Here is a 19,068-nt window from a genome sequence, read left to right on the forward strand (position 1 = left end):
ACATTTTTTTAGTAAATTTCTTAAAAAATAAGTCTTGATTGAAAAAAATTTCAAAGATGCATTTCAAACGACAAGAGAAAAATTTGAAAAAATCGAAAAGCCCATTTTATGGATATTTCCCGAGACTTTTGATAAAATGAGCGCAAAAACACTCGACACTTAACTTAGGAAAATAATTAAGCCCCGACGCATTTCCATCCCGAAATCATAATTCGTTGGTGTTAACATTTTGATTAATCATATTCGGACCCTGCTGCGTTCACTTTAGTTCACGCAGTTTCCTCCAGATTAAAATCATTAATTTTTGAAATATGAAGCAAGGTGCAAGTGGGTATTATATCGTCCCTTGTAATTTTTATCCTCGATTACAATCAATAAAAATAAAGGAGCTTTATACACGTTATACCTCCGACACTAGCTTATTGTTTCGTAAAGGTTCAAAGAAAACGTCAGAAGTTGTCTCGAGAACAATTTATTTTGTACTTCTAACATGCTGTTTCTTTACTACGGTACATAAGCACATTGTTCATATTGATTTAAGAAGCTTACAGATTGTTAAAAATGTGTGGCACAGACGAAAGTCTGTGTTATTGCGACGTGAAGAGGCGGCTGAAATTGCGCTCAGATCAGATTGTTGATGATGTCTGTAAAATCAACAGTATTGGATAATGAGAGTTCATTAAGTCGAAACGTTAAAATAAACAAATCAAAGAGTGAGGAGTTGTCGGTAACACGAGGAGATACTTTTTACTACCATGTACAATTGATTCGCGTTGCTTTATTTGTGAGAAACTGAAAACGATGAGATAAGAACCTCCAAACGCAACATAAATAATTGTTACTCAATTTAACAAACATTTTCACGTAATATTTGTTGTTGAACACGAAAATTGATAAAGAAAGCATACGAATATAGGTCGCCGTCAAAGTAAACAATTTTCTGAAAAAAAAATATTCGTGAGAACAAGCTTTTGAATAAATTAAAGACGGTTCAGTCGCCCCCAATTAAAATGTTTGAACGGGAATACAAAAGACAGCAGTGGCGGGTCGCTAGGTGGAGTAAATAAAAAACGATTTGTAAAATATTACTAAATTTTAATAAATTAACAAAAAATAGATCAGTATACAAATTATGTTCCTTCTTGTCTCAAAGTCAGCCCTATTTGTAATAGTAATTCCCTCGTTAAAAATTTTTCGTCTTAATCACAACATAAGTAAGATTTCAGCATGAAATAACATACTTTTGTGTTTAGATAATTAAATGAGTCTTCTTTTTATGGAAATTACTCTCAAAAAGGTCAAAATTTTGTTTAAATTTTTCCATTTTTGACTAATTTTGAAAATTAAATTTAACTAACTATGATTATGAAATCTTTCTCTGTGACTTTTTAAATTGTTTTTGGAATTTATGGGAAAGATAGGAGTTTTTGGCTGAAAAATGTATTAACTTGATTGACAACGGTCACTTTAGATCTTGACTGGTAATTTTTCGGTCTAACAGTGCATTGTTAATTTAAAAATATTCTTAAGTATTGGAAAAAGCAAAGATAATGATTTTAAATTAATTACGTGATTTCATAACTTTTTGAGGGAAAGTTCTAGATATTGCATGTGAAAGAAGTGAGTTTTTGTCTAAAAAACGTGTTAAGGAGTTCAAAAAGGCAATGTTTTTTGTAAAAAATGTGCTTAAGTAGCTAAAAAGAGGATTTTTTTTAATCAACTTCTCTTCTTTTTATGTAATTCTTGCAAAATGTATTAATTAATTTTTAATTTTAATTCGTTCTAATGAAATTTCGTTTTATATTCGTTTTTGTGTTTTTTTTCATCGTGGTTTAATATTCCACTCGGGAAATAAAGCGTTCGATTTGCAGTCAAACTCGTTAAGGAAATAAATATTTCTTTGTAAAAAATGTGCTTAAGTGTTTAAAAAAAGAAGATCCTTTGAAACAAATTCTCTTACGAGTACGTTTTTTTATTGATTTATAGTTAATTATGGCTTGTTTAAATGAAATTTTGTTTTATTTTAATAGAAAAATGTCATAGCCCAAAAATAAAAATTTGTGTTTTGTTAATTTATCAGCCTCTTCACCTAGTTTTGTATCCAGGGGCCGCCACTGAAACAGTTACCCCGTTTTAAATCAGTGATAATTTATGGCGACATAATTATTTTTAGTTTATAGCGTCCATAAATATGGTGTTGTTTGATTTAGACTCGTTATTATAAATCCATTACGCCTAATTAAAAAAGCGGGGTTAAACTAATCAAATCAATTTTACAAACTAATTACCTTAAGTTGTCCTAACGACCGATTCGTGAGTTGTGGATTTCGTTACGTTTTTATCTTTTATTTCGATAAGCCTAATTGAGGATTAAAGGGAGTCGGCTGATGCAACAATAGGGGAAGAACGGTTTAACATCAAATCCTCTCTCACAAATTCCGTTAATTTGCGTTGGAGAAGAATTCAAAAAACAATTAAACGCTCCAATAAAGCGTTCAAGTGATTATTACTTTTCATAGGAAAGTGTTAATATCATGGGCTGGAAATTATAGGTCATTGTGGTCGTTGTAATTTTATATCAACACGGAAATACGTCTTTGTTTATTACAACATTCGCAGGTCCAGCTGGATTGTCGCAAGCAAACCTTGAGTCGTCTCTTAATCCCATTGATTACCCTATTAAGTCAAACAAGAACTGCAGGCTAATTATAGGCGATTAGACGTTTAGAGAACTGCAATATGTGGGTGCATTTGTCCTAGAAATGGTTTAAGGCAATAATTTTCTCAAATAATGTTTTTATTAAATAAAGGTCACGTATTATGTAAGGAAATGAGTTGGTTTATGAGAGGAGATGATCGCAACACACCGCCAAATTAAAATAATGATTCTTGAATTCGGGTGAGTGACGGAATTAATTGAGATAAGGATGTATGACAGTTGAGAGATCAATGCAAATGAGAAACGGAGCCAGATCACATTCTTAACCCTTGCCGAAGAAACGCAAACCGACTTATGATAATCAATGCGGTGTCTTTGACTGGAGTGGCGCTATAAAATTTACATACATTATCAGAGGAGTAAAACTAGCTACTAGACTTAATTTGTTTGGTACAACTTCCTTCAAAGAGCCCTTCTTTGGTGACAAATTTCAAGAACATGCTGTGACCCATTTTATACAATTTCCTGCTAGTACTTCTCACACTCTTGTTATCTTTAGATACATATGGTATGAAATTGTTTCAAGTGCGTGAACTACGCCTTCGACTAACGCTTGCCATTTTTTTTCTACTTGGAAAAAATCACACAGACCACACAAATTCCCCTAAACGGACTAATTTATAGAAACAATAAACTTTATCATATAAATAATACACTCTGCTTTTAAAGTACCGTAATATCGGTTTAGATCGGAATGCCTTCTTCTCAGCGGTGGTCTGTTACTTAGTATTATGGATTATCATTACTTCAATTACGACAAGATAGGGTTAAAGGTTTCCTTAAAAACACTCGCTTTTGTGTAAAAAACTTTATTGGTCATTTTAGTAATAACACAAAGCGACAATTTTAAACTTTTTTTAATAACCACACAAAATTTACCTGTTCTTTAGCCAAAACTTTCAATAATATCTATATGGAGTGAGTGTAAAGTAACGCATAAAATTCATATTTTTGTAATTGTAGTTTTTCAAAAAAATCAAAAAAACCATTTTTTTTATAAAATAAGACAAAAATAAAGCCTTTTATGTGTAACAAAATAACCATCAATAACTTTTTTACTTTATTTACATATTTTTTTGTTTTTTTTAATGTTTTTTTCTATTTTATTTACGCCTATCTGAAAGATAAAGAAGTATACCGTCAAAAACAGAAAACAAAAATGTTGATTGTCGTTTAAAAAAATTAAAAATGACGTCATTACTTAAAAACCAACGATATCAGAAATGTTACCATGATCTCACAATTTATCATCTACAAAAAGAAAATCAACCTATCCGAGATTTTTTTTTAAATACGATTCATTAAAAAAGTATGAATTGTATGCGTTACTTAAAACTCACTTTGTATTCTTTTCAGGAATACACGGTGTTTCAGAAATAAGATAGGATACAATACAAATCTTTTTTAATAAAGCACCCTATATTTTTTGCACTTTTAGATGTAGCTCTAGCATTAGCTTAGTTTTTTTGAAATAATAATTTGATTTTTTGACGAAAATATTCTTTTCAAAAATTCAGTACTATACTATTATTCTTATTTTTATTCTTATTTTTTTTCTCATTCTTATTTTTTATTCTTCTTCTTCTTCTTCTTTTGCTTCTTCTTCTTCATTACAAAAGTATGAAATGTATGCGTTACTTAAAACTCACTTTGTATTCTTTTCAGGAATACACGGTGTTTCAGAAATAAGCTAGGATACAATTCAAATCTTTTTTTAATAAAGCACCCTATATTTTTGGCACTTTTAGATGTAGCTCTAGCATTAGCTTAGTTTTTTTGAAATAATAATTTGATTTTTTGACGAAAATACTCTTATCAAAAATTCAGTACTATACTATTATTCTTATTCTTATTCTTATTTTTTTTCTCATTCTTATTTTTCTTATTCTTCTTCTTTTTCTTCTGTTTCTTCTTTTGCTTCTTCTTCTTCTTCTTTATTCTTATTCTTATTCATTTTACATATACATTTTCTGCTATCCAACTTATTTAACTATTTAACTTAAAAAAAAAACAACTTTCTTAGAAATCGATAAGTAAAATTCTCAGCCCACAAAAACTTTAAAATCTTACGCTAATCAACTACATACAGCTTTACGCTTGAATTTGTAGACTTAATTTTAAGTAAGGCAGCAGGGTAATATCTACTCTGTTAAATCCGTATAATTTTTTTTGAAATTATTTATAAACGTAAGGATCAATAATGTTATTTACCAACGCCCTGGAACAACCTGTATACAATGTGAGTCCGTTAAAAATTTATTTTTACCAGTATACCTCTCAAACTAATAATCACACAGAATTCAGCGTTTTTGTTTGTTTGTTGTTAATTAAATACTTTATATTTTTGTCCATACATGTAAATTTTTATACAATTTCTTTTAATTAAAATTAATTACCTAATTAACAAGAAAAAGGTAAAACAGTTAAGTAAAACTATAGAAAGTAAGAAAAGACAAAGCAATAAAGTAATCTTCTTGTTGCTAATATTCTGTTAGAATATACGTAGTTATAAAATCTTCGAAATGAGATAAATAACGAAACTTGCTTATGCTTTTCTGTGCCTAGGGTACAGAATTCGGAATTGGCCTCTGCTTGAGAACTCTCTAGGCCCTAAAGTTGGGCAAACAAGCCATTTTTAGCCTCCATTGTTTTTGTGTTTACCCTGTATATTATTTGTAAATTTGTTAATAACCATACAAAAGGTTAATAAACCTCTGATACAGTGCTAACTGCTATAAATTAGATTCTCAAATGCTCGTCAATGCTAGATGTAAATTGATTCATTCAAATGCCAGTTTTCTTTTCACAAATGATTAACATCTTCCATAAATTCCGAAACGGACAATTAATCCGACACAAATCGTATGAGACTTTTTTTTCCTAGTTATTGTTCGATTAGTTAAACAGTCGTTTTGGCCATCAAGTGTGACTTAAAATAATGCCAGCTTATGGGATCAAAGCTAGCGACTGGTGTAAAATAGGGTTGTAAACGATAAGCCAAGAAAAGGATTTATCGAGTGCATTGCTAATATAATGGCGATAGTGTTTCTTATCAAAAGGGACCATTTAATCTCAATTTAAATTCCTTTCCGGCGAATTTTCATTTTTCAATTTCAAGTTTATGTTAGAAATTAAGCACCTGTTTGCCTCTTATCGTCCATTTCCAATTAGACTTATGACCGTTTTGTAATTAAGGCGGAACAATCTGTTGGGGTAATATCGTCGTTAAACGGCCACAAAATCATTTTTATGGTGCTGGGTGTTAATGTACACAATGAGCAAATTAAACGCCACTTTTGCCTAGAAAAAAAAATCTAGACGCATTCTAATAAATCTAGTTGAGATTTATTACGCTTCCATCCATCTTTATGCGGATGAACAATTAATCGCAGAAATAATAAACCTGAGGTGAGAAAAGCAAACAAAACATCAAGCCGGACGTTCAGGATAAAAAGTCCACAACCTGTTTACCAAAGTCAGAAATTTTTATCATCACATTTACAACTCGGGCTATTCGTAATCCGACAAAAGGTGCGAATACAAATGATAACGACGTAAATGCGCCTCATTATATAATCGTAAATCGGCATTCGCATGCTTTGTATTCACTAGGAGCTGAGGCAGCTACTTGACTTTGTGGCTAGTACGTAATTTGTATACTGCAATAAATTGCCTATTAGGTCTTACTGAATTACTTCACTGAACAACTATGTAAAATAACTATGTAAATGGCTTGCTTCTGACAGGCACATCCTTTTATTTATTGAAACATTACGAGATATTTCTAATCAATATAAATTTGTTTACTTATTTTATGTCGGATTAGCATAAGAAGGTGTTACCTCCAATTAAATCGCGCTTAAACGCACTTTTACGAGCCATCAGTATGCAGTTAAGACACCGCACTTTCAATGAAAATTGGGCAATTCGCAATGTGTGAACGGAACTATCTCTGTGATGGATTGATGTCAGTGTCAATGTACTCTGATTAAAAATATATCTGGAGCTAAGGTCGAACGAAATTTGGAACAGTTTGATAAGTTGGGACCGGACGTTGGCATTTCGTGTCAAAACGATTGGAAATTGAAAATTTCGCCATGGCAATTGTCCTTGTTAAGAACAAGGATATTATTATTATCAAAAGCTGTGAAAAAATATGCAACCTTGACTGTGGGCGCCTACACCACACGCTTTTTCTGTTCCGGTTACGCACTTTACATGTGTAGCAAGTATGGTAATCTATCGTTGGCAGTAAAAACATTGTAAAGACGTTTTAAATTCCAATCCATAATCTATTGAATTTATTTACACCGACGTTTATAGTTGTATTCTTGCAACATTTTCACTTTTATGAATATTCATTTTGAGAATTGATAGGCGTTTCGTGAGTGCGAATCTAGTAGAGCCATTGTAGTGTGGACCACCACAGGAAATGCAACACTCTTCTTTTACAGCATGAATGCATCAAGTGTTGGATTTGAATGCCAGTGACGGCTCGTGGTGAAGAGCTAGTAACTGAAGAGGTAATAAATTAACAAAAGTATAACATGTCACATTTTTAATCATTAGGACAAGCCAAAATTAACTAATGATTTGTGAAAATTACAAAAAAAAACGAATTAGAAATTGATTCAAAAGTTTTGCTCTTTTAGTTAATCACAATTTTTTTACCAAAAAACTCATTTTTCTCAACTCTGCTTGAACAAATGACTGAAATTATATAAGAAAGTTCTTTGAGCTTTTTAGCGTGTCGTTGTGACAAAAACTAGGTAAAGAGCTAATAATTTAACAAAAGAGTAAATAGTATATTTTGGGGTAGACACTTTTTTCTATAGAAATAAATAATCACGAATATAAAACAATTTTTTTAAGAAATTAACAAGTTTTGCAAAAAGACAAGTTAATCGAAGGATTTACTCCTTTTAAATGCTTATTGAGCACATTTTTTACAAAAAATCTTCATTTTTCTCAACTTTGCTTAATGTGACCGAGAAACTCTGCTTGAACAAATGACTGAAATTATATAAAAAAGTCAAAATGTACGTAACCTTTTATTTTGTTTGAGCTTTTTAGCGCGTCTTTTTGACAAAAACTAGGTCAAGAGCTAATAATTTAACAAAAGAATAAACTGTATATTTTAGGGTAGACAATTCTTTCTACAGAAATGAGTAATTACGAATATAAAACGAAATTTCATTAGAAATTAACAAGTCTTGCGAAAATTCCAAAAAAAACGCAAGGTAAGTTAATCAAAGGAATTGCTCCTTTTAAATGCTTATTATTAAACACATTTTTACAAGAAATCTTCATTTTTCTCAACTTTGAAAGTCAAAATTAACGTAACCTTCTTTAAGCCTTTTAGCTCAAAACTAGTGAAGAGCTAATAAAAAAGAATCACTTGTATATATAAACACGAATTTAAAACAAAATTTCATTACTAAAATGTTTTGCGAAAATTACGAAAAATCGCAATAGAAATACGTTCAAAGGATTTGCTCCTTTTAAATACTGAAGCACATTTTTACAAACAAAACTTATTTTTCTCAACTCTGCTTAAAGTAACCGAGAAATTACGATTGAAAGTCCAAATTTACGTAACCTTTTGCCTTTTTAAGCTTCTTAGCACGTCTTTTAGACAAAAATTCATTTAGAACTCCTTAGAACAATTTTTTTGCCTTTTTCATTAATTCGATCTTGTTTTTTGGCAAGAAGTTAATTTTGTGGAACTTCGTCAAAAATGACAAAATTAGATCGATTTTGAGCTAAACATTCACTTATTTTGCTAAATTCTTATCTAGTAAATCGAAAAGTGAACGATGAAAGCCGTTCGATAAGTAAGTATTTGGATTATTTGCTTGATTCAAGTTCGTTTTATAAACGAGAGACTATTTTTTTGCAAACTCTCCTTAAAAAAGCTGAGATGTCCCGAAATTAACTTTGCTATTTTGCAATACCTATTGCTATTTTCAAATTAATACACTGTTTTCGCAAAATTTTGCGAAAAAATAAATCTAAAGTGACCATTGCCCAACAAGTTAGCATATTTTTCAACAAAAAACTCATCTATTTCATATAAATTCACATAAAAGATGAGTTGAAAATTTTCCGCCTTCTTTGCTAGACTTATATCTTCACTGATTTTGAAGATTTTCAGCAAAAATAATTAGAATGAAAAATTAGAAAGCTGGCCTGTTTAGCATGATTTGAAGATGACAAATTTTATATAAACCGAAAGATTACCGACAAAGGTCAAAAATAAATTAACTACGATATTTTTGCCACTTTCGACTATTTTAGCACATTTTTGTGAGTAAAAGTTTACATATTTCACTTAAGTTTGGTAAAATGGTAAAATTGTTAAATTTATTTTGGAAAATTTGTCAAAAATGACTAAATTAGAGCGAAATTAACGTCCTTTTTGATGTTTCTGAGAGTAATTTCTATAAACAACATTTATTTAATCACCCAGTTAAGAGACAAAACGTATGTTATTTCCTGCTAGAATCTTACTGTTTGCGATTAGTAATAAGACGAAAAATTTTCGTATTATTCCGAAATTAGACTCACTTTGAGACTAAATAAAACTATGCATATTCTGATGTATTTTTTTTTTAATTTAATAATATTTTTTAATCGGTTTCTCCGCCACTGTTGCATGCCATCATTATTTATGACACTCCCTTTGTAATGACAGAGGTGCACGTGGCGGTACGCCCATACAAACAGTTTTTCGCAAAAAATCGTGTCAATTTAATAATCACCGTGTTACAATGTTTCGAAATTCAATTAACCCAAGGGTCAGACAACATGTGCTAATATACCTGTTCTTCATATGTACAATTTTCATTATCATCGCTTGATGCCTTGAATTCTTTGATTGTGTTAGACAATTTTATTCAACGGACGATGACAAGTCATTTGCATCATTTTATGGGCTTATTTCAGTACCGTTTGATGAGTTGGCACTTACCCCCCTGGTGTCAAGGGTTGAGGGGCATTTTCCGAATCAGACTGGTGATTCCTGCTATGCCTATTAGAGTCGGCATTATTTACTGAAAGTGTCCACAAGAATAAAACACAGTTGATTATTCCAATTTCGGATTTTCGAAGTAGCATGTTATAGCCTGGAAATAATACCATGAGTCAGTCACTTGCGAATAACTCGAAAAACGATTTTTTAATCCCATGAAGAACCAAGTGTTCTAATTGGATAAGTATCAGGGTTAATTTAATGCGTTAAGAACAATACAAGAGCCACGGGTCAATTATTTGTAATTGATCTGTAGTTCACCATCTAGATTAGAAAATTGATTTTTGCAAAACTGTTCCATAAAACATTAATAAACGCGTGTTGTGTTATATTAGAAAAGTTATTTACAACACGAAACTGAAAGTTATTTCGGCTGCGGTCGTTCCAGCTTCTGAAAGCTCTAATTAAAAGAGTGACAGTTATAATTATTACTCCCGGAAAAATGGTGTGTTAATGAAAAGATTTAATTAAAAATGAGCTCTGCTCTGTATCGTCGAAAGGAAACCCAAGATAAATGGATCTGCACAAATGCGGAAGTTGATAACAGCGATCTAATAAAGTGACTTGTAATAATTTCGCAAATTTTTGGGTACCATACTTACAAATAAGCACTAATCCGACTGTCAGTCATCAAACACTACACTTCATGTCCTCACAAATGAACCTCTGAAGACGTTCGCGTGGGAGTGCGTAAAAACGTGATAAAAGTTCAAAGACAGCACTCACAGGATGATGTTAACACTTACAGCGCTAAGATGCGACTGTGGTACAGCAGCTGGGACTATTGGCTTTAGAGCTTTTCTGATACTGTTGCTGATGTTCATTCACTTAATCACACATGTAGATGCGCGCATGTTACGAAGACTTAAGTATGTTTCAGTGGGTGTTCTTCCTCACTTCAAGAAAGCCAAATTTTCACCGGGCAAAATGTTTGGTTTGGCTCAGAGCAACAAAGTCGTAAAGTAACATATTGGAACAATTATGGAAATTTAATTAGATTTTTAGCAAATATTTGTACGACTAGTTGTTAGCGTAATTTTTTACTGTACTTTTGGCAATAAAACTATTCGGAGGAAGTGCGAATCCTGTTGTTTTAGAGGAATCGTAAATGACATGTGTGAATTTTTCTAGATCAAGTGTTTTTGAAAGGGAATTGAAAGTTCATCTGGTCACATTACTGGCGTCTAAGAGATTTACACATTATGAATTATGGGCAATGTGTAATCATTTATTATTATGACTACTTAAGTGTTTAGCGCGCCGAAGATGGTGGAGTAAATTGATTCCAACAGATTTGTCTCATCTATTTTTTCTGGCCGGGAATTAAATGCGCACAAATACGTATTTAGGATTTAAAAATATTTTTACATATTTGAAATAGCCGGTATATAAGTTAAGAATCAAGAATTAAGTACAATTTTTCGCATTACAGTCTGGTTCAGGTCTTACGTCAGCCAGACAAATTACATAATGTAGGTATAAGTGAGACAAAGTGAGAGACAGATCGTTTATAATAGGTAAAATTGCTCTTCAGAGGTGGAGATTGCCTTGAAAAACTCAGATACTGCCCAAATAAAGTGAATAAATATCTACATTCATAAGAATCTGTCAGCAAAATGGTTAAAATATACCGATGTTTATCTACAACCTTAGTTGTTTAAGTACTTAAACACACCTACACGCCTTTTAAAATACCGACAACGTAAGACTTCATTTGTGCACGCATTTAGCGAAAATTTGCTCTGAAATAAGCTGCAAAACTTCACAATAATAAGAAGCTTTCTGTCAAGTAGGACGTAGCATTTGATCATATTTATTTCTTGCGTCTTCTCAATCTCAGCACTCATTAATACTCTTCTGAAATCGTCCGTAAATACACATATTCAAAAGTTTCGCATCACTTCATTTCTTCAATATTAGAGTAATTCATATCGGAAATAGAATAACTAAGAGTTTAGGATGATCATTGGTAAATGAACATTGTCAGATAACATTTAATTTTGTAGAATTCTGCCTTGATTTTCAAGACTCCAAATGTTCTGGTCCAAAAGTAAAAAGCCACTTTGGGATGTGTTAGTGTTTTAGGGCGTTTTTGAGGTAATTTTGCATTATTTTGGGAGATTTTAACGGTTTTCCCGTGTGCCCAATTTTTGGTAATCTACACATATTTGGGTACTTTTAGGGTGGATAAAAATTAATGCTTTTTGAGAGGTTTTAGGCCTTTTTTGGTTGTTGCCTTTTGGGAAAACAGCAAAATTTGTAAGATTTTGCCTTGTTTTTTAAGACACCAAATGTCCTGGTCCAGAAGTAACATTTTATACTCTACTAAAGATTATGCTTTACAAATTACTTTTAATTCATTAATTTTGTTTCTGAACCAGTGTTTTTTTAATTAATTATTAAAGTTGTGTTCCGAGTTTATTGCGAAGGTTTTTCGAATTTGGCCGAAAAAAGTTGGACACATGGATGTTCATATTTGCGAAAAATTTGACGAATGAATAAAAACATCCATGGATACAACCTCTTCGGTCAAAACTGGTGAGTCTAGAATCCCACATTTCGGGTTCTACGTTTTCGAAGGGTGTATGCTTCCTTTTAGTCCACTGGGGCGAGTCCCAGCCTGCAGGCTACCAACTGTACATCGCTGTAGCTCCATAAAAACCATGACGAAGTTTTACGTTTTCGAGTTTAATCTTTCCCTTTATTTCGCTGCACGCTAGCTAGTGCGCGTTTATTTTTTAAACTATACATAATTTTTTTTTACTGGGCACTTTATACTGAACAAATTTTAATAAAATAAATAAAATACTGATCATTTATTATTTTATACTGATCAAAATCGGATTTATTACTGATCGCTTTATTACTATTTATTCAGAAAACTGTTGTAATGAGCTCGGAATGCAACCGAGAAGGCAACTTTAATAATTTATATTAAAAAAAAAACATTAAAGCATAATCTTTTACAAAAAAAATTGGCTTAGTAAAAAGGAATTTTGAAAAAAATTATTCTTGAAAAATAATCACATTTTTAAAGTATTTGATAGTTTTTTCGTAAGGTACATAGCTTAGGCACAAAAGGCTTGGTTCCAGCCCAACACTGTATGTGAATTTTAGCGACTTCCGCTCGTATCATGTATGGAAATCATCTCTAAAGTGGCGAAGGTATATCATGAGGTATGCACGTCTGAGATATTGGTTGCATATTTCTCATTTTAAACCAAAATTGAAATCTATTTTAGAAGATACGTAATGTTACATTTCAGTGAACTGATACTACCAAACTCCATATTCGTGAAAAAAATTCAATGCTATCTTGAAATTAACTCTATGCCAACGGGATAATGAAATATAACTAAATTAAAACTAAATAAAATCTTCGGCTAAACTTCGCCCACAATTAAGACTAGTTTGGGACTTACTGGGACTAATAACAACGCAGGAAAGAATTTCTAAGACTTTCCGTCAATTTATTATGTAACTAACAAAATGTTTATCGACAATATTTTAATAGAAAACTTCGATGATAGTAATGTTCACGCCACACTACTTATTATTATTATATTAAGTATACTTGATAAGGGTGGGTATTAAAACACATATAAATTTGTAAATTATTTATTTATTTACTCAAGTTCTTTTAGTAAATGGTGTAGACATCTGACCTCTTGGCAGGTTCTTCGTTGTCTCTGCAAACAAATCAAATAAATAAATAACAAATAAGTTATAATTTTTCTTACTTTTTGATCCTTCGTGGTTTATTTTATTACTATGTTCCATTGTTCCCTGAATTCACAAGTGATTTTATTTATCATCCGAAAGTGTTACTGTGAAAAAAAACAAAGTTGATAAGCATTATGATAAAATTTGTATTGTTTGAATAATACTCCAGAAGTAAGGAACGTCAACGAAGTGACAAAAACCAATTCAAGAGCCCCTTTTTGAGAAGTAAACAACTTCGAAACAAGAGACAGAAACACTACATACCTGAGGTAAAATCGTAGCCCTTTTCTTCAATTCTCCTCCCGAATATAGAAAAATTAAAATCCACCAAGAAAGGTTCGTAAATAAGACGACCAAATGTGCAAAATAATTTATTTGGAAAATAAAAAAGGTCCGCATGCTAACACTTTGTTGTCTATGGTCGCAACAAACCACAGTCAGTAATTAAAAGAAATTTCATCCTAATGCTACGAACGTTAAACAAAACAAATACATTGCTCCAAACACCTTAAAAGAACAAGCGCGCCTCGATGGTCCTTCCGTCAATACGAGCACGATCCAAATTTTCTGTAAAAAAGTTAAGGAAAAACATATGACACCCGACCTTGTAGAAAGTCGACAGAGGTCTGTTTATAAGATTCTTGAATATTCCAATCCGAAAGAAGGGTGCGAAATTACGACAAAGACGAAGAGTCAAATAAACAGACCTTAACTACCCAAAAAGACCTCAAGAAGAAACAAAGGATACTAATTGCCCTTTCAGCCTGCCAATCAGCCGAATAAACGATAAGCATAGTGCCGGTCCCCTTCTCTTCAATATGTTGCACATCGCCGAACTCGTTAAATTTCTCACTCAACATTTTGTAGCTTGCTGATGCCGGCAACTGAAATAGGACAACAGCCAATCACAACCTGCCCTCCTGTAAAACAAAAGGGAAAACCTATCTACTTACATTCGAAACCAAAACTTTTCGGGAAAATCCGCCGCCGTCTTTAACGTTGCTTGCCGAATTCTGATTTCGCAACAACTGTCCAGTACCTCCCAAATTTCCAAGAGAACCACTCAAAGATCCGTACCCGTCCCTACTTCCTCCACCGAAGCTATAACCTGCCCCTGTCGAGCTTTTAGTCTCATAATTTGGAAAATTCCTCCCGCTACTACTGTAGCTCTGACTCTGACCAAAATTACTGTTCTGATTACTCCCGAACGAATTGCTCTCTCGCGAAAACGACTGCGAGTTCGAATTGTTACTAGTGAGACTTTGGGGCAAATTTCCCGAACCGCCTGAGCCGCCCAACGCCGCCAGTGGAGTACTATTCTGCACCAGAGGATTCGAAACGAGATTACTCGCCAAAGACAGATCGGCGTTGCTCAGACTACCGCTCAAGAGGCCGCTCATTCCGGCGAGATTGGCCGCTTGAAGCACCGAAGAATTGGTGCCCAAGCTGCCGAAAGCGGAGCCGGTCAGGCCGGTCAACGCGTTCGCCATCTGCAGCGCCTGATTCGGCACAGCCCCCAGAAGACCCGCGCCGGGATTCGACGGCTGCGAACTGCTGCTGGTCGAGGGTAGGTTGCGAGCGACGTCGCGCAACGGCTCGCCGTTTGTGCCCAGACCCATACCGATACCTTTCAGACCTTCGGGTAATTTTAATGTTTCGTTGGCGCGATCGATTCGAACGCTCATTGGACGATCGTACAAAACCTGATTGTGGAACATTGAAATTGCTTGAACTGCTTCGACTGGATGGTCGTATTCGATAATGGCGAAACCTCGACTCCGACCGTCTTTATCTGTATGCAAATCGACGCGCACGATGCGACCAGCCAAGCGAAAAACTTCCTTTAATTTTTTCTTATCAACGTTATATTCCAACTGCAAAATAATCAACAATCGTTAGGTTAAAACAGCTACGGGAAGAGACAAGGAAGAATGTGAACCCTTTAGCCCCTTCCTTCAACTAAATAGCACTCTCTCCTTTTCATTGTACCAATCCACAAAAAATATGGGCCACAATTATTTGAGGGCGGTTTTGGAAAATTCAAAACACGAAACACAATCAATAAAAGACCATTTTTTTGAGGCAACAATTCAGAAGTTGATTTTCACGTGTGTTTATACTCAGTGTCGGATTGCACCACTCACAGGGCCCCTTTAGGTTTTATAAAGAAAAATGTTATAATATGAATAAATATTATTTTAAAAAGGGTAAAACTAACAAAAAAAAACCTTAATAAAATATGAGTGTCAAATTACTACAATTTAAAAATTCGCTGATAGAAAAAAAACAACTATTATTAATAAAGTAATCCCATTATCACTCGCATTCTATTTCATTTTTAATAATTTAACGCCAAATTTGCTTGTTTTGAGCCGATGAAAATGTAGAAGTTATTTCGATTTCTGGTTCCAAATAACAAGTAAAAGTTATATATTTGCACTAATAGCTTTTAGATAACTGTATCTCATCTCATCACTCCTTGCGCTCGTGCTCCAAACAAATGGCTCATCTGGGAAGTTCTATTTTCTATTTTAAGTAAATATTGTGTTAGTACTGTTATTATTATACTAAGCAGTAGAACTCGGCTGCCTCAAGCTAAAACACAGTATCTGCTTTTAATTAATTTTTCACGAGACGCAAAAATAACTTACTAAACCAGCCTCTTTGAATTACTTACTCATACTCTTTAACCATATTGTTTAACTAAAAAATATCGTTTTTTAAGAACAATTATAAAGTATACGAAATAAATTTATGCAATAACCCAAGACAAAGATGTGGCCAATCTAAGAACTAAAAGTTCGATCAACAGTTTATATTGTGTAAATGTATTCTCTGATAAATTATAAAATATAGGTTTTTTTACACCTATATGTGTTATTTTTACATAAACAAATGGAGAACAATCCACCGTCTCTAAGGTATTTTGTAGATACGGTGTTTTTCCTTGGGAAAAGAAATATCCTATTGCAGTTACTGTTTATGAAAAAAACAATTTAGTTTATTAATTTAAACAAACAATTACTAATAAATGTTTAAATGAATCTAAGCGGAAAAATAAAGCAAAATATGTAAAAAACTCATTTAAATAAACTGGTGTTTCTGTGTTTTTTCTTGGGACAGCTGAACTTGATTGCTAATTTAATTATTATTAATCAATCAAGCCGAAGAATCAAGTAATAACATTTAAAACGGTGACATTCAATCAGAATACGTTTTTCCTCATTTATTACAGACCACGATTTAACGTGCAAAAGAAACAGAATTTTGTATTTTTTAATAATAATCTTGACAATAAAATGGACGAAAAGTTTAAAAGATTTGCCAACATTAAATATATTTATTAGCTAAAACAATAGCAATTTTAAAAGTTTTGCGTAGTTTAAAATTGTTTTGAGAGATGCAAGAGCATGTTCCAACATTCTAAAACCGTATTTATTGCTTCTCAAAAGACAGCCAATACAGAATTTATTCATAAATAAAATCTGAAATTGTGAAGCCGTAGAAAAATGTATTTGCGTTTTAACGATTCCCGTAATTGCTTTCATTGTTAAATAAACTCAAATAAGGGGTTTTAATTCAATGCCCTTTACGTTGGGTCCACTTGCAAACAATCCGCAATCAGACACTGAAAATAGATAAAACATTAACCAAGTCACTAATAAAAGAAAAAATACATTTGAGGGCATTACGTTTTCAGCATGTACTTTAAATTACTGGAATTTTTATTAGTCTTCAACGAACGTCTTGAAAGACAGATTAGTTAAGCCTAGAATAAATTCGTAATGAATGATTTTCTTTTACAATATTTTAGCGGAAGGCTTGGCTCCTCCAATACCATAAAAAATAAAATATGAACCCTTTGAAGTGTTCCTTTAGTTCCAGATCTTTAGCACCAACTTCACGACATCTGCCGTTCAGATACAAATAAATCTACCCGAAACCTTAAAGAAAAGGGGAACAATGGTTTGCTGAGAAAATTTGTGATCATATTTTACGAATTGTTGAGACCCCTCACAGAAAATCACTTCTCTTGCTGGTGATTACAATAGATCCCCAAATTAAATTTCTCTGACATATCAAAAGGGTTCACAAATTGCCCCGTGAAGCAGTTTTATTAACACCGCGTGTCTTAGACAAGAGATAGACGACTTGATGAACACGAGGCATTAATAAAAATCAGGCAGGTCCCCATACTTACATTTGCGACAAAAACTCGATTACAAAGCGGAGTTTCAATTCGAAGAGACTCTAAGAAGTGCGGGCTAAGCCCATAAGTATTGCCCCATTTATTTTCGGGCACCTCAGGCCCCGACCGATTCGACAAACTCTGCTGAGAATCGTACCGCTCGTCTCGGTAGCGATTCTCGTCTCGGCCCCTTTTGCTGCCCGATCCCCCGATGATGTTGCCATGCTTATCGCGGATGTTACCGGCGTCTTCCTTAATAATAAGCTTACGAGTTTTGACCTCAAACCGCTGCATCACCTCGAGACATTTCTTAACACTACCAGGATCAGAAAACTCAACGATGCCACAACCTCGGGACTTGTCGTTATCATCGACAAACAACTCAACAAACTGGACATCACCGACTTGACTCCGAAACAGATCTTTCAAGTCTTGCCAACGGTATTCGTAAGGAATGTTTGATACGTACACTCGGCAGTTGGAGGACTTCATGCCGCCCCTTTCGCGGCCTCGGTCCAGGCTCCGCTCTCTGCTTGCCTCCGAGAAGCGGCTGGGGCGCTCGCGCCGGGAACGCTCCCGGGACCGGTCCTTCTCCACCGAAGAGTCGCGGTCGCCCATCTTCAACACTATGCCCAAACACTTCTCTTAAGCCAAATTCAGTCTATTTTGCAATTTTGGGCAAAAAACCACGATTTTCTTCTCACTTCTTGGAGTAGCAAAATGGCGTCGACAACAAACAACGAAACGCTTGCGCAAAAAGTCCTTTGGACGCTAAAACGTACGAATGCTAAACCCTCTATTTAAATTAAAAACTCGGTAAAAAACGTAAACAAAAACAAACATTAAATACGCCTGATTTAGATAAAGTTTTTAGAATTTTATTAAAATTATTTAAAACAAGTTCACAAATTTCTATTTTAAGGAATTTGTTCTTGGAAGAATTGGCATGAATAACTGACTGTTAGGGGCGCCTTTAAGCTAGGTGAGAAATGTAGGAACCAGGAATCCTAAATGGCGCGAAAAATTATTTATGAATCGTTGTATAAACTTTGGGACTTATCAATTATTTTATTGTAAATAATGTGTTTTTTATGCCAACATCACATGTTGATAAATTTGAGATAAGGATTAAATTGCCCTATTTTGCAAAAATTCAAATTAGTAGTTTATTTTTTTATAATTTAATAACAGTGATAACTGATTAATTAAGGGTGACCAAACGTCTTCTTTTATCCAGACAAGTCTTCTTTTATTGTTATAATTTTTCACCCAGCCGGTGGAATTTTTTTTATTGACTTAATTAATAATATTAATACAGACATATGTTTTTTAAACGGAACAAGCGATATTGTTTTGCATTCTTAAGTGTAACTAATACTAGTGGTGTTTTTTATAAAATTGTATTGG

General features: G+C 33.3%; 2 protein-coding genes across 2 annotated transcripts in view; both read right to left on the reverse strand.

Moving 5' to 3' along the window:
- The window catches only part of LOC663193 (fibrillin-2), a 36,832-nt gene extending 26,270 nt beyond the window's left edge, over positions 1-10,562 (reverse strand). Inside the window, exons 1-2 of the mRNA XM_008203142.3 lie at positions 10,352-10,562; positions 9,690-9,843 (exon numbers count right to left, since the gene is read on the reverse strand). Of these exons, the coding sequence (XP_008201364.1) occupies positions 9,690-9,835 (146 nt within the window). The 5' untranslated portion in view covers positions 9,836-9,843; positions 10,352-10,562. The remainder of the gene's footprint in view (positions 1-9,689; positions 9,844-10,351) is intronic.
- A 3,268-nt stretch (positions 10,563-13,830) lies between these two features.
- Positions 13,831-18,427, reverse strand: rump (rumpelstiltskin). The gene is made up of 4 exons (XM_969226.4): positions 17,674-18,427; positions 14,426-15,346; positions 14,221-14,356; positions 13,831-14,039 (listed from the first exon to the last, which is right to left on the reverse strand). The coding sequence occupies exons 1-4, from the start codon at positions 18,277-18,279 to the stop codon at positions 13,981-13,983; spliced, it is 1,722 nt and encodes a 573-aa protein (XP_974319.1). The 5' UTR covers positions 18,280-18,427; the 3' UTR covers positions 13,831-13,980.
- Positions 18,428-19,068: the final 641 nt, after the last annotated feature.

This window comes from Tribolium castaneum, chromosome 4 (assembly GCF_031307605.1).
Source record: "Tribolium castaneum strain GA2 chromosome 4, icTriCast1.1, whole genome shotgun sequence".
In the NCBI taxonomy this organism is placed as follows: Eukaryota; Metazoa; Arthropoda; class Insecta; order Coleoptera; family Tenebrionidae; genus Tribolium; species Tribolium castaneum.

Bases quoted from the DNA above. Each gene is read 5' to 3' on its own strand.
- rump (XM_969226.4), bottom strand. From the start codon at position 18,279: ATGGGCGACCGCGACTCTTCGGTGGAGAAGGACCGGTCCCGGGAGCGT. The intron at 14,357-14,425 runs GTAAGTAGATAG...GTCCTATTTCAG, and splicing joins GAAAAGTTTTGGTTTCGAAT to TTGCCGGCATCAGCAAGCTA. The intron at 14,040-14,220 runs GTATCCTTTGTT...ACTTTTTTACAG, and splicing joins GCAGGCTGAAAGGGCAATTA to AAAATTTGGATCGTGCTCGT.